Source organism: Tarenaya hassleriana, unplaced genomic scaffold (genome assembly GCF_000463585.1).
Source record: "Tarenaya hassleriana unplaced genomic scaffold, ASM46358v1 Cleome3, whole genome shotgun sequence".
NCBI lineage: Eukaryota > Viridiplantae > Streptophyta > Magnoliopsida > Brassicales > Cleomaceae > Tarenaya > Tarenaya hassleriana.
The window spans coordinates 1,874,471-1,892,807 of NW_010966177.1; the positions used below are offsets into that span (position 1 = coordinate 1,874,471).

An 18,337-nucleotide genomic window follows, 5' to 3' on the forward strand; every position below is an offset into this window, starting at 1 on the left:
CTTTCCCTCGGTGATTAGACATGTCGAAGTAAAGTTTCGCAGATGATTTCATGAATATAAAAAACAAGACCGCATATCCATAAAATGTGCATTAATCAGCGTATTTAAATAAAATACATAGTTTCCAATAATTGTAATCTGTAAAAAAAAATAATTCTGATAACATTGACGTGCTAAGGGGGTACCACCACCACCTCTATTGCTGCGATGGAAAAACTCAAAGAGGGTCCAATTGATTTAATTCACCAAATTATAATAAAACAGAATTTTCTCACATATTAATTTCTCCATATGCCCTTCGTCTTCTCTTCTCAGTCTTCGACCTCACATATATAATCCCAATGGTCATATAAATTTCTCTGCAACGACTTAATCGACAAGCTTCTCTTCTTGTCCCCGAGAGATTCAAAGCGAAAACAACTCCACACACATACACACGCATATACACACACACACACACACACACATCTATATATATATATATATGGGGAGGCACTCTTGTTGTTACGAGCAGAAACTGAGGAAAGGGCTTTGGTCTCCTGAAGAAGATGAGAAGCTCCTTAATCATATTACAAGATATGGGCATGGCTGTTGGAGCTCTGTTCCTAAACTTGCAGGTTTGGTCTGAATAAACAACTTGGCAAACAATGCCCATTAATTTGTTTTACAGTTAAACAATATATATATATATATATATCATCAAAATTTCTTTATTCGAATTGTCGATCACAGGTTTACAGAGATGTGGAAAGAGCTGCAGATTGAGGTGGATAAATTACTTGAGACCCGATTTGAAGAGAGGAGCTTTCTCTCGAGAAGAAGAGAACTTGATCATTGAGCTCCATGCCGTCCTTGGAAACAGGTAAAAAAAAAACGATGAGAATCTAAATGTGGTCTGAATTTTCTGAACATAATTTCTGATATATATATGGAATTGCAGGTGGTCTCAGATAGCGACCCGATTGCCGGGAAGGACAGACAACGAGATAAAGAATTTCTGGAATTCCTGTCTTAAGAAGAAGCTTAGACGAAAGGGCATAGACCCAGTTACTCACAAACCTCTAAACGAGCTTCAATGCAATCATTCCACGGATCAACAGAAGCAGCAGGCGCGACCAGAATCCGAACGATCCTCTCTGTCGGGTCAACCGAATCTCGTGGAAACTGTGGTAAAGTCAACGTTTTCGACGAACCCCCGTGAGAACACGACGGTCGCAGTACAATCTTCTGGTCTATGGTGGTTTCCGATGGCGATGACTCAAAACCCTTCTTTTGGATTCAGTTCAAACTCGAGCTCCTCTTCCATGGCGGTCTCAGACATGGTCTCTTGTCTCTCCTCCATGTCTTCCCCAACGCCGCCGCAGAGTTCGAACTTCAGTGTTCCCAACAACTGGGAACTGAACTACGGCTCTGTCCAGTCGCAGAGCAACAGCATCTTCAGCAGCTTCTTTGGTAACACAGAAGCACAGATGAACCCTGTGGAAGACATCAAGTGGGCATCTGAGTTTCTTCACTACGCAACAGAAAACCAAAGTTCTGATGATGTTTTCATCACGGAAGTGAAACCAGACATACATGCAATATCCCATCATCAACATGGCTCAAGTAACAGTCACTGGAGAATAAACCAACTCCAAGAAGCTGCAGCTCAGGGTTCAGATGACGTGTACGGTAAAGATCTACGGAGGCTTACGATGGCGTTTGATCAAACGGCTTAGATTGAATTTGAATTTAACACGTGTAGAATCTTATTCAAAAGTGGAAGGAGAAGAAAGAAGAAGAAGAGTATACGTATATATTAGAGGCAAGCTTCTTCATTTCATCACTCAGTACGGCTTCATAGTAAATATAAGGATATATATATATATATATGTGTGTGTGTGTGTCTTGTGTATTAAAGGTGTGTATGTATTTGCTTTTGCTTATGTGAATTTGCTCTTTATTACAAAAAAAAAAGGGTAAATGTCACTAATTTGCTTTTTCGTTTTTTTTTTCCTTGTAAGAGTTACGTTAAAGATTGAATCTTTTGATGAGAATGATGAACAAACTACTCACATATGTCTTAGTCGAAGCAATGGATGTGTGCCCCTCACAGACGTCGAGCCAAAAAGCGAAATAATAAATACCTCCAAATTATACATATTTTTTTGTAACCAACGTGACCATTACAACAACTATATGTTCCTATTTTTTAATTATGGAATTAAAACGCACAAGTTTGCATGGATCGGTCCATTAGGACCAATGCAAATTTTTTGGAACATTGTTAGAGTTGTCCTAGACAAAAAAAAAAGTGAAGAAACCTCAAATACAACTGCAAAATTTAAAAGATTCGATATTTTTGGGTAGCTTGTTATTAGTTTTACCTTATGCTTTATTCAATTTTGTAACCAACGTCGAGAAAGAAATTGTGAAATTATATCCCTTTGGAATCACGCAAATCCTTGCGACGGTCCACTCCCACAAACTCAAAAACAAAAACGAACAAATTGGCACATGCTCTAAAATCGATCATGATTAAAAAAAGTTTTGCTTTTGGGCAAGTTGAGGTGAATAAATTTAAAAAATTGGGGGTGTTTTTTTTTTGGTTTTAATGTAAGGAAAAAAAGCAGAAATATCAGAGGGACCGTTAAATCTTAAATGGATGTCCATCGATGTCTACTTTTAGATAGGGTGGGCGTTTCGGAAAACGGTTCGGGTTCGAGTTTGGTAATGCATCGGTTCGGTTTTTTCTATTTTGCAAAAATAAGTACTAATCGATTTTTATATTATGTTCGGTTTCGGTATCAGTTCGGTTCGGTTCCGATTTTTATTAAAAAGATAGATTTCCTTTAAAAATTTTCGATTTTTCGGAATTTTTAAAGTTCGGTTCAGTTCTGAAAAATTTAGTTCTCTAAAAATAATACCATTCGGGAATTTAGAATGGTTCGGATCGAAAAAAATACCGTTTTTTCGGTTAAACTCGATTCGGTTTTGAAGAATCGAACCGACATACCCAGGCCTACTTTTTAGACAGAGATTAATATATATATATATATATCTTGTCACTTAGGCTTTAGCTTCAGACATCAACAACATTTCCACGGCTTTGGAAAAAGACACTGACAAAAAAAAGTATTAAGATTTATTTATTTCTTCATCTCTAATTAACCCTTTCAACCAACACAAGCAACTATGCTAATTAGGGATAATTTTTTTTTTAAAAAAAAAGAGATTTTAAAGATTGTGGAGTATATATGTCGATATGTTCAAAAGGAGAGTGCGTACGAATCATAAGATATGAAAACAATCATATGAATATAAAAAAATTACATAAAAAATCGACTGTATATCTATAAGAATGCACCATCTATTACAAAAATTGGAATATATATATATATATATATGTATTATATATGCATCATATTCGATTCAAGAGTAAGATGTATATAAAGAGACATGTGAATAAATATATTCCAATGTTACAAGGTACGTACTGACCAATAAATTCACACGAGGGTAGCCTCTTTTTTTTTTTGAATTATTAAACTGCTTTTTTTAGGGGTGACCCATTCATTTTAATGTCCTTTCCTTGCAGAAGCGGAAGGGGCCCTTGCTGTTGACAATATATACAGTATTGCTGATGGTGAAACTTCGAAAACCATGGAAGAGAATAATAATAATAATCATAATACATACACCGAAGAAGAAAGACGCCATACAGAAACAGCCGCAAAAAAAAAAAAAAAAAAAAAAAAAAAAAAAAAACATGCACACGCGTTATGGCGTGTTTAATCTCTCGGAGACTATGGATTTTCTCATTTTAATCTTAAGGATTTGTGGATATATGTGAATAAATATTTATGATAAAAACACATATAAATTATAGTATAGTTTTTAAAAAATTGGTATCGTTTTTTCTTGTGAGATATGTAGACGCAAAGTAAGGTTCGTCCCATTGGAAATGAACGTGAAGTATATGAAATACGAAAGTGATATATATATATATATACACACACACACGAATATTATAAAAAATGATTCGAAGGAGCCCAAAACGTTTATGAGTTTTTCATATATACGGAAGACTAAAAGCCCTTTGACCTTAGGAACGCACATGTGAGCCAAAATAATTGAAGGCCCTACGCCAATAATAACCCTAATTTCTATACACATAACAACAAAAATCCTTCACGAAATCACCGTTTATATTATATATATATATGTATATATATATAAAATATCCAATTTGTATTCATCCCATACGTATACGTTTACTTTATTTTCTATTTTAAGTTATCTCTTAAAATAATGAGTGTGTCTCGGAATCTTATGTTTTCGTTGAATCATACTTTGTTTTGTACGTGAAATCAAAAGATGTGTGATTTAATATTATCTATGGCGGTGTCGATGAGATATATTTTTAAAACGAACATATTATAAATTAATTCGTGATGGGGAAATTTTGGATGCATGGTTGTATAGTATTATCCTATTAAAAAAATGTGTATATCGTACGGGAAATATGTACAAATTTTTAAATAGCGAATGTATTATATATAACCATAACACTCGAATAATTCAATTTTGACTACCCACATGACCATCCAATTTTGTAAATCTTGACGTAAATTTGAAATTTCAAATATAGATATAAACATCCTACTATATATAAATTATAACTATATTTTTATTCATTGAAATATCGAATCCATACGTGATGAATGATCGATTTGAGGGGTGAAAAGAGTGAAGAAGAGGAACAAAAAGAGTTCTCTTTGATCTCATTTCAAACTCTTCTGAGACATCAGAGTTTACAGTCATTCAGAGACCATGAATTATTTATATATATATATTTCTTCCAATGAGGCATATTGGTAGAGATGCAGAGATGTATAGATGATGGGGAAAGAACTTGTACGTATAAGAATATGAAAATAAAATCATCTGAAGACAAGATTGTGGCAACTCTTGTCACAAGGGTACGGACAATCTATTAGCTTCACTTCTGCTCTGTCGAAGTACCAATCTCCCACGGCCACCGCCACCGCCTGCGTGTATTTGCATGAAGTCAAGAACCCGATTGTGTACAGTGGATACAAGAAAACATGCATATGATTTCCCAAATTTTCACATCACAAGAGCCAATTCTTCAAAGTGTGTAATCAGTCAGACAAGTTCGGATGATAGTTATAAGCAGTTAAGAGAAGATTCTGTCCTAAAAAATTTCATACTGCAGTTCGTATTCGTCACTTTTCTGGATAATATAGCAAGAGCTGAGGAGATTGGGCGTTACCCTTTTCCGGATAATGGGAGAATCATCGGCGAACCAAGTATCTTGCCTCTCGGTCTGACAGTGAGCGAAGCAGGAGTTGATGAACAGACCGTTCTGTCTTGATGCCGAGAACCCCATGATTGTTCTCAGCATCTGATTCCTGAATCCTGTTCTCGTAAATATGACCCAAACGATTGTCTAGTGAGCGAGCTATTCAGTTTCAATGATGAGTTAAAACGTCGTGCCAATGAGATCATGATCTATTGAACAAACCTTGCAAGAACCGGATTTGTGCTGGAGTGCATCTAGCATGGTTTAACCTGCAGTCACGCCAATACCCGCTAGGATCTGCGGTCGGAGGAGCAATACTGCTTTGAATCTGTTAAAAGTGTCATGGAAAAATCTTTAATTTTAATCAGACGAACCTAAACATTCAAGTCACTAGCCGGGTTTCGGAAGGGGAAAATGTGAATCACCTGCCATGTGTCGTATGCTGCATTGACGATAAAAAGCGGAGTTTTGATCTGACTGATCAAGTTTTGAGGGAAGAAACACTGTACAGAAGGGAGATTCATGTCACAGAAAAGAGTTCGGACTCAGCCTACTGGTTGTAACGGTAAAATGATGCCTTATATGTATAAGGAGAAGAGAGCACATTAACAAGAGTAAGAGATTACCGATGTTGGATCAAGATGGTTAGTGCATACACGCGGCAGGTTGTTCCTCACGCCCTGTTGAATTCGTTACCCTTTTCATCAGCGAGTTTTCAACAAGAATCAGGAAAAAAATGCCCGATTTCCCAATTTAACCAAGACTACATCTTGTTGATGGACTTACATATTATGAATGATAGGGTTCAAATGTATCAACTGAATTGATAAATAACCAAAATGTATATTATTAAGATATAAATGATCCCTCATGATCCTAGTGTATATATCCTTATAAATGATGTATGATGAAGAAACATAAAAACAAAATCAAGAAGCTTTGCGTCACGAAGCAAGAAGCGACGCACCTGCAACTGAACCACACCATTGTATAAATTCCTGATCGTGCGGCCACCAGAAACATCAGGTCTTCATTCCGACAAAACAGCCAATCAGTAACAGTAACTTAAGTCAAGAAACAGAAATCGTTCTACATGAAACTCGAGGCAAGAAAGAATAACCTACGTGTCCAGAAACAAGCCTGCGTCACTCAAGCACTTGACTTTGGTAGTTCTTGGGAACAAATTCCTGAAGTCATCGCAGTGCAATATCGCTGCAAGACCACCAGCCGAGCATCCAGATAGAAGCGCCTGACGGATAAAACAGTTAAAAACTGGATGTCCAGAATCAACAGGCACGGAAGCAAACACATGAGACAGGAACAAGTGTGTAAAACCTGTTTGGCATATCGCATTCCATTTCCCATCAGATCTTCCATGGCAGCTCTCCATATACGCTCTCCTCTGAACTGAAGCTGTGCAGCCTGAAACACTACGAGTTTAAAAACCGGATCTTTTGGGGACAGGAGGGATATGATATGAATACAATCGGAACCAAAAACTGGGAAGAACAGAAGCAGGGGGAAAAGATTGTTTACATTTTCAATGACGCCAAGTTTTGTATCAGTTCCAAAGTTTTGATCTTTTGAATGGAAAATGTGAAGCCCATGATTCAACTTTGAAAACTAGCTAAAGATGATTATGAAACTTACAGTTCTAAGGTCAAGAAAACATCTATCTTCTAAAGTTAAGGTGACTAAAATACATCCATGGTTGATGGCTTTTATGATCTTTATATATAAAGCTGTATGCATGATGACAAGAAACTGTTAAAACCTGATTCTGGCTATCCCCGCTGAAGGAAGCACCATCGCAGTAACGTAGTTTTACTCTGTTCCAGTTGAAAAAATCTGAAGAAAGACAAAACAAAGACCGACTAAATGTAAGCTTTCCGACATTACAGAACACTGAAGATCTGAACAGAAGTTGAAACTTTGAGACATGACTTGGATTTTCTTGAGCTTTATCACTCAAAATCCCTGAAAACTGTATCTGTTTCTCCATGTAAGTAGACGATCCACGTCGAGTCTTCTTCCTGTATACACAGTTCCTAATGTTGTTGCACCATCCTCCTCCCTGTCACGTTCAAATTAATCATATGAATGAGAATGTGAAATAGAATGAAAACAGAAAAAGAAGAAGAAGAAGCTATCCATCACTATGAACCTCCAATTGAATGAGCCAACTATTGGAGCCAGATCCATGACCACGGTGCAAGTGATATCCGGGCAATGTTCCATCCAAACAAACTGCAGATTTAGGACAGAAACAAGTAAGAATAGGCAAACTCTGTTTCATATCACTCACATTTCACCAGAGGGTAAAATCATATATATGGATTCATATGTATAAATTTCATTTCACGAGCATTTCAGCAGGGAGAAAAGGAACCCTGTTTTGAGTTTACATCCATGTATATGGATGGATTCATGTGTATAAATTCTTTACTATGCCTCAAACTGTAATCTGAAATAGAGCTAAATGATCAAATCAAAGGCTTGGAACACTTCATAGAAAATTTATTTCTACACATACTACTATACTAGGGTTACCCGGAAAAAGGAAAGGAACCAAATGGGCAAAAGAAAGAAACCAACTTTTTTTTTGTTTGCTTAAGAGACGGCAAAAGAGTGAAAGGAAAAACATTTAAATCTTGAAAAGGTAGTTGGAATGTATAAATGAAGAAAGAAAACCTCATTTGGACAATCTTTTCCTTTTCCATCTGACGCCATACATTAAGGCGAAAGCGATGAAAAAACTTCAGAAGGGTAATAACAGCGACGAGGGAGAGAGAGAGAGAGAGAGAGAGAGAGTACCGGCTCCTTTGGCACCAGCTCCTCTGATGAGAGTGAGTCCAACCATTAACGGATTGAAACTGGAGCTAAATTTGGAGGCTCCATACTCTAATTCCTCAATGCGATCCAGTTCTGTCACATTGAAATCTAAATACCCATTTGCCTGACTCCCCAAAACGAGCCCTGCCACGAACCCTACCCACAAAAGCTCCTTCATTTCTCTCTCTCTCTCTCTCCACAAACCCTGAAAGAAGAGAGAACAAAAACCCCAGAAGAGAAAAAAAGATCTCTGAGAAAGAAAGGAACAAACTTTAAGGCTTCTAAACAAACACCAGATCGAATGGGTTAAGAAAGAATCGATCTTTGTAGAAAAGGAATGACCTTTTCCCGTGATTTCCCCCCGTAAGTAATTAAAGAAGGAGCTTTTATGAGCTGAAGTGAGTGAGGAGAGGGAGTGGTGAACTGTGTAATTGCCGGGCCATTCAAAAAAGGTTCGTGGCTGTAAGCACGTTCCGTATCCTTTTTTTAAAAAAAAATATCCACTGCTATGTGACAAAGACATGTTCTGTCTGTTATCCTTTCCTAGATCTTAGATCATACCACTAAAATAATATTTTCTATTGTTTTTTTTTTTTACATTTGTATGTCTTAATGGACGTATGAATTGTCGAAAATATTAAATCAGTTTATTAATCTTTGTTATTTTAGGTGATAATCGAAAGGTCCGAATTTTAATAGTTAAATATTAATCTTAGTTATATTTAGATCAAAATAAAAAATATTAGTGTGCGTACCAAACCTTTGATGTCTCGGTTAGCACTAATATATAAATATAAATATAAATATAAATATATATATATAGAGAGAGAGAGAGATTGATTGGCGACAATTAAGGAGTGATTATGTAATGTCTAAGAAACCATATGATTTTTGTCGATTGCATTACTTCCTCTCTTACCCATTTGAATTCAAAACATTCCCGATGATTTGAAACACAACCCATTATAGTTTTGATTGGGTTTGAAGCATACGTACCACAAATTAAAATGTATCTCTTTCTTCTATATATATATATATATATATATACACGAACCGCATAAATATGCAAATTATTCATTCAAATGTCGGTGGATATTTTTTTAATAATGTCTCAATTTGCATCTCATATTTCTTATGATAATTAGGGTTTCTAACAAATAAATTATTGGTTGGCGAGATTACACTAGATTATATATATAATGACTCATGAAATCACATGGACCGTTGGTTATAGGAGCAGAAAAACGTGTTACGCCTCACAAACACCCAACCCCATGTCGGCCTCGTCCTTGTCGTCCACTCATCTGGGTCCGGTCGAAAACTAAGACTTTCCACTATTTTCTATTTGAAGTACTAATTTTCATATTATTCACATAAAAACCCCAAACTTTTTTCTTTTTCATGGATACAAATGTGAAAGCACTCTTACGGCATATACTCAAAAAAGATTTATGGTTAAGTTTTAGAATCAATTCTTCATATAAAAACAGTGTTAATATATGTTATTTATGCGTTCTAAATTGCTTAAGGTGATCTCATGCGAAAAGGTTGTAAATGTAAGAAAAAAAAGTTAAGGGTTAACACTGCAAGCGTATCAAAAGATTGTGAAGGTGGTGGCATTTGTTAGTATTCCCTCGTCGTCATTTGTCAACTTGGACTCGCCCAATTAAATATCCTAAAATCTCTACAAAAATCTTGCGGTGTGTTTTTATTTAAATCACGTGCCACCACCGTTCCGTACTCGGTATTCTTCTCTCCCATGATTCTCATGCACCGACATCACATAATGTAACATACATACATACATACATACATACATACATTTTAGTGGATATCCTAAGAAGAAGAAGACAACAAATTTCCGAATATTTTTAATACGCGAAATTTCAATCCTCATTTGCTAAAAAATCCCTCCTCGAGTCTTTATTGAGATATCCAGTCATTCAAATAAAATGCCAACCATGCTACAGAAAATTACAAACTATGAAAATGAAAAACAATTTATATGAATATACGATCAGACAGCGTGCCGTTTCTGTCCTATGGAAAATACTTCAAGCATTCCGAGAACGCCGTGCTCTCAACGGATGTGTAGGGCCCAATGGGCCTCCTCACATACAAGCCTTAAGTAATGTGCCATTTTGGGCTTAATGGGCCTACATCAAAACCGAAGCTTTTAAAACACACCACGTGTGGACATAAGATATAACCAGGCTATGTGGAAGAGGCGGGAAATATCATCCGCTTCCGGAGACATAACCGCGAAGACAGGCGTCTAACCCTTGCTATCTCTGCTTCGCCGTAATTCGCCATGGGTATCAAGGTATAGATTCTTTCCCTCGTAGCGAATCTTTCTACTTTGTTGTTGTTTTGATTCGTGAATTTGATTGGCTTCTGTTTTTGTTCGAAAAAATTGTGTCTTTTAGGGTTTAACGAAGCTTTTAGCGGACAATGCGCCAAAGGCCATGAAAGAGCTGAAATTCGAGAGCTATTTCGGTCGGAAAATCGCCATTGATGCTAGCATGAGCATTTACCAGTTCCTTGTGCGTTCCCCCTTTTCTCTTTGCTTCCCTGCTATTACGTATCTTTGTTACCTATGCCTTTGTTGCCCATTTAGATTAATTCTATTATGTGGGTCGCAGATTGTTGTGGGAAGAACCGGAACTGAAATGCTTACGAATGAGGCCGGTGAAGTTACTAGGTTATTTTTCTAATTTTCTCTGTCTCACCATTTCTAGCTTTCTGATCTCTATCGTATCCATGTTTATGTCTTTTGCTAGTTTTAACCTTTGTTTATTGTTTGATAAATGGCTAATATCTGAGTTTTTGTGTACTTTTGATACCTCAGCCACTTGCAAGGGATGTTTAATCGAACTATTCGCCTTCTCGAGGCTGGAATTAAGCCTGTGTAATGTTCTTCTCTTTTATTCTATTATCTTTCTCTTGATGTTATCATGATTCTTTCTTGTGCCGCAGAGTTGGTTCATTTCCCCTATTTTTATCTCCTTGATGAACCAAAATTTTGTTACAGCTATGTTTTTGACGGGCAACCTCCTGAGCTGAAAAAACAAGAACTAGCAAAACGGTATATTTGCTAGACTTGCTGGCATTTGGGCTGGTCGTTTGCTCTGCATGCTTGTTTGAGTCTTTCCTTACCATGTTTACTTTCTATATGCTTTTCGTTTAGTTACTCCAAGAGAGCTGATGCAACAGAAGACCTGAGCGCTGCAATTGAGGTTTTATTATTTTCCTTGCACATCGAGGGAGTGTATAAGTTATATACATTCTCATCATTATTTTGCCTTCGGAAGAATATAATTTTAGAAGCTTTTGTACGCTGATGCAGGTGGGAAACAAGGAGGACATTGAGAAGTATAGTAAACGAACTGTGAAGGTAGTCTCATTTTCCATCCATGAATTTCTGGACTTGCTGATCTACCGGTTCATTTTTGTTTGTTTCAACCTATTCAAAGCAATTGAAGCTAGACTTCTTGATGCCAATGATCTTTCACTTTCCAGGTGACAAAGCAGCACAATGAAGACTGTAAGAAACTTTTAAGGCTCATGGGGGTGCCGGTTGTCGAGGTACTTATCTGCTTAGAACTTGGATTCCCACAATTAGTTTTATCTTCCTCTGGTTAAGTTTAAATGGTTTGCTTTTCAAAGGCAAAACTGATAACTTTCCATCTATAGGCCCCTTCTGAAGCAGAAGCACAATGTGCTGCACTTTGCAAAGCAGGAAAGGTCTGTATCCTTTTTCCCCTTTGCTTTCTCGGTTTGTTATGAGAAGACTGATACTCTTGTTTGTAGTAAGATGCCAGTGGACACATTGTTTTGAGGTATATAAATTGCATTGTTTCCTTATGATGGGATTTGTCTGATTAGGTGTATGCTGTGGCTTCTGAAGATATGGATTCCTTGACTTTTGGAGCTCCGAGGTTTCTTCGCCACCTGATGGATCCAAGCTCCAGAAAGATTCCTGTCATGGAATTTGAAACTGCTAAGGTTTTTCTCTTAATAAGAGTTACTCCAACTTCTTGGTTAACTTAGCTATCTTACCTCATGATTTCGTTTCAGATTTTAGAAGAGCTTCAACTTACCATGGATCAGTTCATCGACTTGTGCATTCTGTCAGGATGTGATTATTGTGACAGCATCCGAGGTATAGGAAGGTTTCGTTTTTGTAACTTGAATTTCCTTATCACATTACATATTTCAGTTGCATGTCATTGATGAAATGTCTTTTTCTTCTCCTATTTCCTTCGTAATCTGGGGCACGCTTTGACAATAAATGTGCATTTTTATGCCATAGGTATAGGAGGGCAGACTGCCTTGAAGCTGATCCGCCAACATGGATCTATTGAGAATATAGTGGAAAATATCAACAAAGACAGGTTTTAATTCTACATTGTATCTTTAACTTTGGCACATGAGGCATTAAATAGTAAATACTCTTGTGGTAAATCTGTCTCTGCAAATTTATGACTTTGAATCAATCAAGAAAAGCTCAAGGATATAACCTATGAATGTTGCCTAGTTTGATTGCACGTCATCATATCTTTGCTGTAGATACCACCCACCTTTTCTGCAATATGTAAGCATCATGAAATCTTAAAGTTTGTTTTCTCTGTCATTTCTCAATCAACATATAGTAAACCATCCCCACCTTGATTGAGCTCTATGTCTAATAGTCAGCGATACATTTGCCAAAGTTCCTTAAATATTCTTCATCATCTTGATATTGCACATAGGTATCATATACCTGATGATTGGCCATATGTAGAAGCGCGGCAGCTATTCAAAGAACCTAATGTTCTAATTGAGGAAGATCAACTTGATATCAAGTGGACGTCTCCGGATGAAGAGGTAGAAGCCTACTTGTATCCTTCCATTTGCTCTACATGTTTTTTCTGAATTCTTTGGGCCATTTACTTATTTGTTGACTTAATCTCTGTTAGGGTTTAGTTAACTTTCTAGTGAATGAAAATGGATTCAACATAGATAGAGTAACCAAGGTATGCCTCTTTATCCTCAATGCTGTACTTGTATACTTGCTTTTCTTCTGATAAATGCAATGGTTAATGTGATTTTGTTGTCTTGTAGGCCGTAGAAAAAATTAAATCTGCAAAGAACAAGTCATCTCAGGGCAGGTTTGCACCTCTGCAACTGATCAATGTTGATTTTAGTATGTACTGTGTTAATCCTCTCATGTCTTCGTTAAACGTTGTGCAGGCTAGAGTCATTTTTCAAGCCAGTTGCCAACACATCCACGCCTGCTAAGAGAAAGGTTTGATCCTTATGTTGTTAGATGGGCTTAACCTCCTTTCTTCGTTGCTTGTACATGATGTGTATATTAGTTGCTAATGCACTTAAGTATTTTAAGGGAAAAACAAGCTTAGTAGATTATGATTGAAAAAAATGCAATGCCCATATCCACTTGGTTCTTGAAACATGAATTTTCTTGAAGCTATTCTGCGTGAAACTTGCGATTGAAAATTCCTTCAACTCTTGTCATATTCCGTTAGCTGTGTTAGCAACTTTGGGTGAAATTTACACCAATAAGTCTTTGCGGTGTAAGAGAAAGATAAACTTTATATGCATGGTTGGATACTATAATTTCTCAATGCGCTGGATCACAGGAAACTAAATGCTTGCTCCAGCCATTTAAACCAGCTACCAAGGGTACACTGTTCGCTGTGCAAGATTCTGGTTTGAACACTCCCAATGTTGGCAGCTTTAGCCTGCGGTCTCTTGTCCCGGGTTCTAATCTTTCTGTTCAAATGGCTGGAGCTGGCTTAGGCAGAGGAATATGAATATCATGGTGAACATTCATAGCCATTCTGCCAACTTTTCCATGACTTCACGAGTTTTTGCGAGGGACGTGAATTTAACTTGTTGCTTGTGATATTCGTGCATAGACATGAACAGTATACATGGCTTAGAAGCTTCCATCCGGAGATTTTTCAGTTGAAAAAACCCATTTGATTTGTGCTTCACGTGGTATGCCGACATTAATTTGAATTCAGTTCGTATAATTTTGTCTTTTTGTTTACAGGAAAACCCGGAGGGTAATGCTAAAAAAGCTTCAGATAAAAAGACAAAGGCAAGTGGCGGGAAGAAAAAGAAGTAAATTGTCCTCCAAATTGCAGAGTTTGGTTCTGTCAACCGACAGTAAGAGGGATGCAGTAACTTAGTATGTTTTCCTGATGTGAACATGTGAATAAGTTGCCGAAGCACCATGACGTTAGTAGGCTTTTAGTTTCTGTTTTCCCCTGTTCCGTAGATTGGACTCAGTAACGGCTTTCTCAATGGTAGACAATTAGTTAGGTTGGACACCAGTTCTCTTGGAACAGCTTCCTAGTTTTCTTGCCATTGCGATGGTATGTATGTTCATGAATTGCCAATGTGATTGCTTTTGGTTTCGGTATATCGAAACTGGGAGGAAAAGCTTGTGCCTTTTTATCAAATTCTCTCTTCTTTAACGATATTAGGATTTGGGGAAGAAAACATGTTACAGGCACCGATAACTGACATCACCATTGATCAATCACTACCATATTCAGACCAAAGACATGGACTACACATGAAGGGGGTTATGGAGCGACAAGAAGACAACAACTGGGAGGTAAATGCCCAGAGACTAGGAACAGAAGATTACAGTTTCAAACAATGGTGCAGCCACTGCCGGTGTCATAGGTATTGACGGTCACAAATTCGCAGCTGTTGCAGTAAGGAGGGAGAGGCTTGCACTTGCACTCGATCTTGTTGGGTTCGGGCTTAGGTTGAGGCTTGGGTTCGGGAGGCTTTGGCGGTCCAATGGTGACGATAACCGGCTTCTGTTTGATCTTCTTTAGCCGCATGGCCACACAGACTGGATCCATTGTTCCAACCACTGTGAGTATGCTCTTCTCTACATCCAATGCCACCTTATCAACACCTGCACATATACGGAATGTATTTATTATGTCAGAAGCAGAGGAAAGTTCTATCAGAATGTTACTTTCTGGTACCTTGGAGCTCTGTTACAGCATCCATGACCGCTGTCTTGCATTTCTCGCAGTTGATGTCGACCTTGACCTCGATGACTTTCTGCTCAAGAAAAAGAAAATAAGAACCCGAGAAGAGGATGAACGAAATGGGATGGTATATCACAGCTGGGATTGTGAAAGGGTGTTTGATAGAGTTTTTACCTTAGTGGCCATGGTGGAGTTTTTGGAAATGGAGCTGTCAATGGGAATGAGAGAAGAATGAGAGATTGGGGGAAGTGGGAATAATAAAAACATGTGATTTTAGGACAAAGACGAGAGATGACAGATGAGAATAATGTGTTGAAGCAGTTGGAAGGGGGTTGTCTCTTGTGCTCGATCGTTGTTCTTCATTATTAGTTTCTTCACTGTTCACTTTGGGAATTACATAATACGACTTGGCTTTGATCCATGTCCTTTTCAAACCCACGACCGATCCAACACTATCTCCACTCATGATTTCGTTTTCTGATTATTAAAAATGTTTTTTTTTTATGGAATATATAAATAAGTTATAAGGCCGTCCATGGAACATGCATACGGCCTTACCAAACCAAACCCACGATATTTATTTTTTTTAATTTTTTTTTTTAATTCAGAGAGTTCGAATCAAATCAGATAATGTAATTGAATCTTACTAATTTATTTAAATTAAATTAAAAAGTTTTATATATACATAACTTTTTCATGAAAACGGTTAATTAAATTCAAATATAAATATTAATTTGTTTTATTTCTTAAAAGAATTAATCCAGCAATAATCAGCACTAGATCCCAAACTTGAAAGTGAGGCTAGAGATATGATATGCCAAGTTGGTTTGGTGGTCAACATCATCATATATAGGGGCTAGAAATTAGGGATATCGTGAACAGGGGATATTGTCTTGATGAATTTCTTTAATCGCATACTTGGTTTTTAATACTTAATTTAGTTGCGTATTCGTTGGATTGTACTTGTTTATAATAATAATAATAATAATAATGATAATAATAATACAAAAGAGGTGGAATCAAGTATAGATGCGAAGGTTCTACTTACCAGTAAAGATGCGTGAATTTCCAATTTTACCCTTTTAGAGAAATGGAAAATTATTATCATACACGGGCCATCTCCATACAGATAAAATGTCTTTTAAAAAAAATCCTACACATATTTTCAGTTAACTTGAGGGGACATAGAGGATTAATACTAATATTATTAGGCTTAAACGATCATTTTCTACGACTTTAGTTTAAATATTTCGATTTTCCATTATTCACTTTGTGTTTCAAAACAAACAGATTACGTGGAAGATTGCGAATCAAGAAAATCGAATGCAACATGCGCATAAGATTGAAATAAACGAAAGATAAATGATTAGAGAGAACACAATCGTGACAAACTATATTTATCAATTATAAGTTTGGTGGATTAGAGAGGTTACACTTTTTTTTTTCAAACAATGGTGCAGCCGCTGCCACTGTCGGGGGGTGTAAAGGGCACAATGTCACAAGTGGTGCAGCATGGCGGGGGGGGGGTTTTGTTCTCGGGCTCCTTCTTTGGTTCGGGTGGCTTGGGCGGTCCGACCGTCACTATAACCGGTTTCTGCTTAATCCTTTCCAGTTGTCCGGCCACACATAACGGATCCATTGTCCCTACCACTGTAAGAAGACTCTTCTCGACGTCCAACGAGACCTGGTTCACGCCTGCATGCAAAACCCAACGTAACCTTTATATATATATGGACATGCATGTGGTGGGTTATAAGGTATATGAATATATGGGTTTCTATAATTCTACGTGAACGGTTCTTCTATGGGTTTCTATATATATATATATAGTTCTTACCTTGGAGCACTGTGACAGTTTCCATAACTGCGGTTTTGCATTTCTGGCAGTTGATATCAATCTTGATCTCGACTTTCTGTTCAATTACCCAACAAAAAAGAAGAACGATTTGAAACATGAGGGGAGAAAAAAAAAGAGAGAGAGGGGGGTTTTGTGTTGGGGACGAGGAAACAAGAACAAAGTCTATACGAGGATGTTTTTTGTTTTACCTTTGCCGCCATTAAAGTCTAACGTGGAGGAGAAATGAAATGGAGTTTCGAGAGCCGTATAATATAAAGGTGCAGTGCAGAGACAAGAGATTACAGATTGGAATCAATGTCTTCTTGTGCTAAACAGAGTTTTCCTTTTTATATATTATTGGGATCCAATGGTCACTCAGGAGTTAATAAAATAAAACGACTTGACTTCGATAAAGATCACTTCTCTATACGACCATTAAATCCATATACATATATATATATATATTGCAATTTACAGTATATATTAAACCCACTTCCAAAAACCTATGGTAAAGTTGGTAGTCGATCCATATCATCCAATGGACTCCACTTGGGACATTATATTAAGCTTTGATTAATCCGACAATTGACAATTAATTTATGTTTATTTCCCTAATTGAATCGGGTTTTTTTTTTTCTGTAAAGAGGGTTCGAAATCAACAATAGCACTTTTTGCTTTCATTTTACCGTTCTGCCACCATTTGGACAATTATTTTTTTATATATATATCTGCAACAAATATTTTATTGTAATATTTATATTGCAACTGATGAGCTGTGTGTTTTTTTATTAATGGGAATTAAAGAAATGGGACGGCCACAAAAGATTTGGAAAAGTGAGATGCGGAAGGATACGGGCTGAGTAGTTTAGGGTTGTATGATGATGCAACTTATGAGAGGTTGAATCAAAATGACATTGTTTAAGGATTCTTAATTAGTGGGCAGATTTTCTTGTTAAATATATGGATGAATCCCATAAAACCCTTCAGTTTTAATATTAATATATTAACTTTAATATTTTTAATAATAAAATACCAACTACGAAAAAAAACTTTGAAACAAAACTTGAGCTTTTTAGATTTGAACTGATCGAGATACGAATGTTAACATTCGACATCGAAATTTGATGTGATTAAACAGAAATATGATAAAATATTCTTATTAAAGACCATATATTTCAGTGATATATCAACTAATATGACGATATCAACTCTATATCACTAATACATTATAAAAAAATATAAAATTGATTGATGTGATATTAATGGACGCCGTATAGTATTTTCATCAGCTAAAATAGTGTATATAGTTTTATCAGAAAATTATTCTCATTTGATATATTATTATTG

At 36.7% G+C, this 18,337-nt stretch overlaps 5 protein-coding genes and 1 long non-coding RNA gene across 7 annotated transcripts; 3 read left to right on the forward strand and 3 right to left on the reverse strand.

The window, feature by feature from the left end:
• The first annotated feature begins 189 nt into the window (after positions 1–189).
• Positions 190–1,780, forward strand: LOC104818760 (transcription factor MYB86). The gene is made up of 3 exons (XM_010548478.1): positions 190–617; positions 733–862; positions 941–1,780. The coding sequence occupies exons 1-3, from the start codon at positions 485–487 to the stop codon at positions 1,716–1,718; spliced, it is 1,041 nt and encodes a 346-aa protein (XP_010546780.1). The 5' UTR covers positions 190–484; the 3' UTR covers positions 1,719–1,780.
• A 2,946-nt stretch (positions 1,781–4,726) lies between these two features.
• On the reverse strand, positions 4,727–8,576 carry LOC104818762 (pectin acetylesterase 12). Its single transcript, XM_010548479.2, has 12 exons — positions 8,120–8,576; positions 7,470–7,552; positions 7,250–7,379; positions 7,080–7,153; positions 6,641–6,727; positions 6,430–6,554; positions 6,273–6,333; positions 5,932–5,985; positions 5,731–5,808; positions 5,528–5,633; positions 5,276–5,421; positions 4,727–5,030 (listed from the first exon to the last, which is right to left on the reverse strand). Exons 1-12 carry the CDS (start codon positions 8,313–8,315, stop codon positions 4,923–4,925), a joined length of 1,248 nt encoding a protein of 415 aa, XP_010546781.1. The 5' UTR covers positions 8,316–8,576; the 3' UTR covers positions 4,727–4,922.
• A 1,783-nt stretch (positions 8,577–10,359) lies between these two features.
• On the forward strand, positions 10,360–14,564 carry LOC104818763 (flap endonuclease 1). Of its 2 annotated transcripts, XM_010548480.2 has the most exons (18): positions 10,360–10,460; positions 10,564–10,680; positions 10,780–10,838; positions 10,986–11,045; positions 11,169–11,222; positions 11,325–11,373; positions 11,484–11,531; positions 11,657–11,722; positions 11,831–11,881; positions 12,023–12,142; positions 12,215–12,299; positions 12,450–12,531; positions 12,889–13,003; positions 13,096–13,152; positions 13,241–13,287; positions 13,370–13,424; positions 13,777–13,958; positions 14,193–14,564. In XM_010548480.2, exons 1-17 carry the CDS (start codon positions 10,449–10,451, stop codon positions 13,948–13,950), a joined length of 1,251 nt encoding a protein of 416 aa, XP_010546782.1. In that variant the 5' UTR covers positions 10,360–10,448; the 3' UTR covers positions 13,951–13,958; positions 14,193–14,564. The 2 variants fall into 2 exon arrangements, with proteins under 2 accessions (XP_010546782.1, XP_010546783.1); XM_010548481.2 differs by lacking the exon at positions 13,777–13,958.
• Positions 14,565–14,648: 84 nt separating this feature from the next.
• On the reverse strand, positions 14,649–15,443 carry LOC104818765 (protein PYRICULARIA ORYZAE RESISTANCE 21-like). Its single transcript, XM_010548483.2, has 3 exons — positions 15,328–15,443; positions 15,148–15,226; positions 14,649–15,074 (listed from the first exon to the last, which is right to left on the reverse strand). Exons 1-3 carry the CDS (start codon positions 15,418–15,420, stop codon positions 14,800–14,802), a joined length of 447 nt encoding a protein of 148 aa, XP_010546785.2. The 5' UTR covers positions 15,421–15,443; the 3' UTR covers positions 14,649–14,799.
• LOC104818764 lies at positions 14,941–15,537 on the forward strand. The gene is made up of 2 exons (XR_772721.2): positions 14,941–15,031; positions 15,198–15,537. It is a non-coding gene; the product is annotated as an uncharacterized LOC104818764 (long non-coding RNA).
• A 1,060-nt stretch (positions 15,538–16,597) lies between these two features.
• LOC104820102 (heavy metal-associated isoprenylated plant protein 3-like) lies at positions 16,598–17,310 on the reverse strand. The gene is made up of 3 exons (XM_010550475.1): positions 17,200–17,310; positions 16,991–17,066; positions 16,598–16,848 (listed from the first exon to the last, which is right to left on the reverse strand). Exons 1-3 carry the CDS (start codon positions 17,209–17,211, stop codon positions 16,598–16,600), a joined length of 339 nt encoding a protein of 112 aa, XP_010548777.1. The 5' UTR covers positions 17,212–17,310.
• Positions 17,311–18,337: the final 1,027 nt, after the last annotated feature.

Coding starts and splice junctions, on each gene's coding strand:
- LOC104818760 (XM_010548478.1), top strand. CDS start 485: ATGGGGAGGCACTCTTGTTGTTACGAGCAGAAACTGAGGAAAGGGCTT. Junction 618..732: donor CTCTGTTCCTAAACTTGCAG/GTTTGGTCTGAA, acceptor TGTCGATCACAG/GTTTACAGAGATGTGGAAAG. Junction 863..940: donor CATGCCGTCCTTGGAAACAG/GTAAAAAAAAAA, acceptor ATGGAATTGCAG/GTGGTCTCAGATAGCGACCC.
- LOC104818762 (XM_010548479.2), bottom strand. CDS start 8,315: ATGAAGGAGCTTTTGTGGGTAGGGTTCGTGGCAGGGCTCGTTTTGGGG. Junction 7,553..8,119: donor AGCTGGTGCCAAAGGAGCCG/GTACTCTCTCTC, acceptor CTAAATCTGCAG/TTTGTTTGGATGGAACATTG. Junction 7,380..7,469: donor GTTGGCTCATTCAATTGGAG/GTTCATAGTGAT, acceptor TGAACGTGACAG/GGAGGAGGATGGTGCAACAA.
- LOC104818763 (XM_010548480.2), top strand. Junction 11,223..11,324: donor AAACAAGAACTAGCAAAACG/GTATATTTGCTA, acceptor CTTTTCGTTTAG/TTACTCCAAGAGAGCTGATG. Junction 11,532..11,656: donor ATAGTAAACGAACTGTGAAG/GTAGTCTCATTT, acceptor TTCACTTTCCAG/GTGACAAAGCAGCACAATGA.
- LOC104818765 (XM_010548483.2), bottom strand. CDS start 15,420: ATGTTTTTATTATTCCCACTTCCCCCAATCTCTCATTCTTCTCTCATT. Junction 15,227..15,327: donor ACTCCACCATGGCCACTAAG/GTAAAAACTCTA, acceptor TTTCTTGAGCAG/AAAGTCATCGAGGTCAAGGT. Junction 15,075..15,147: donor TGCTGTAACAGAGCTCCAAG/GTACCAGAAAGT, acceptor GTATATGTGCAG/GTGTTGATAAGGTGGCATTG.
- LOC104820102 (XM_010550475.1), bottom strand. Junction 16,849..16,990: donor AACTGTCACAGTGCTCCAAG/GTAAGAACTATA, acceptor TTTTGCATGCAG/GCGTGAACCAGGTCTCGTTG.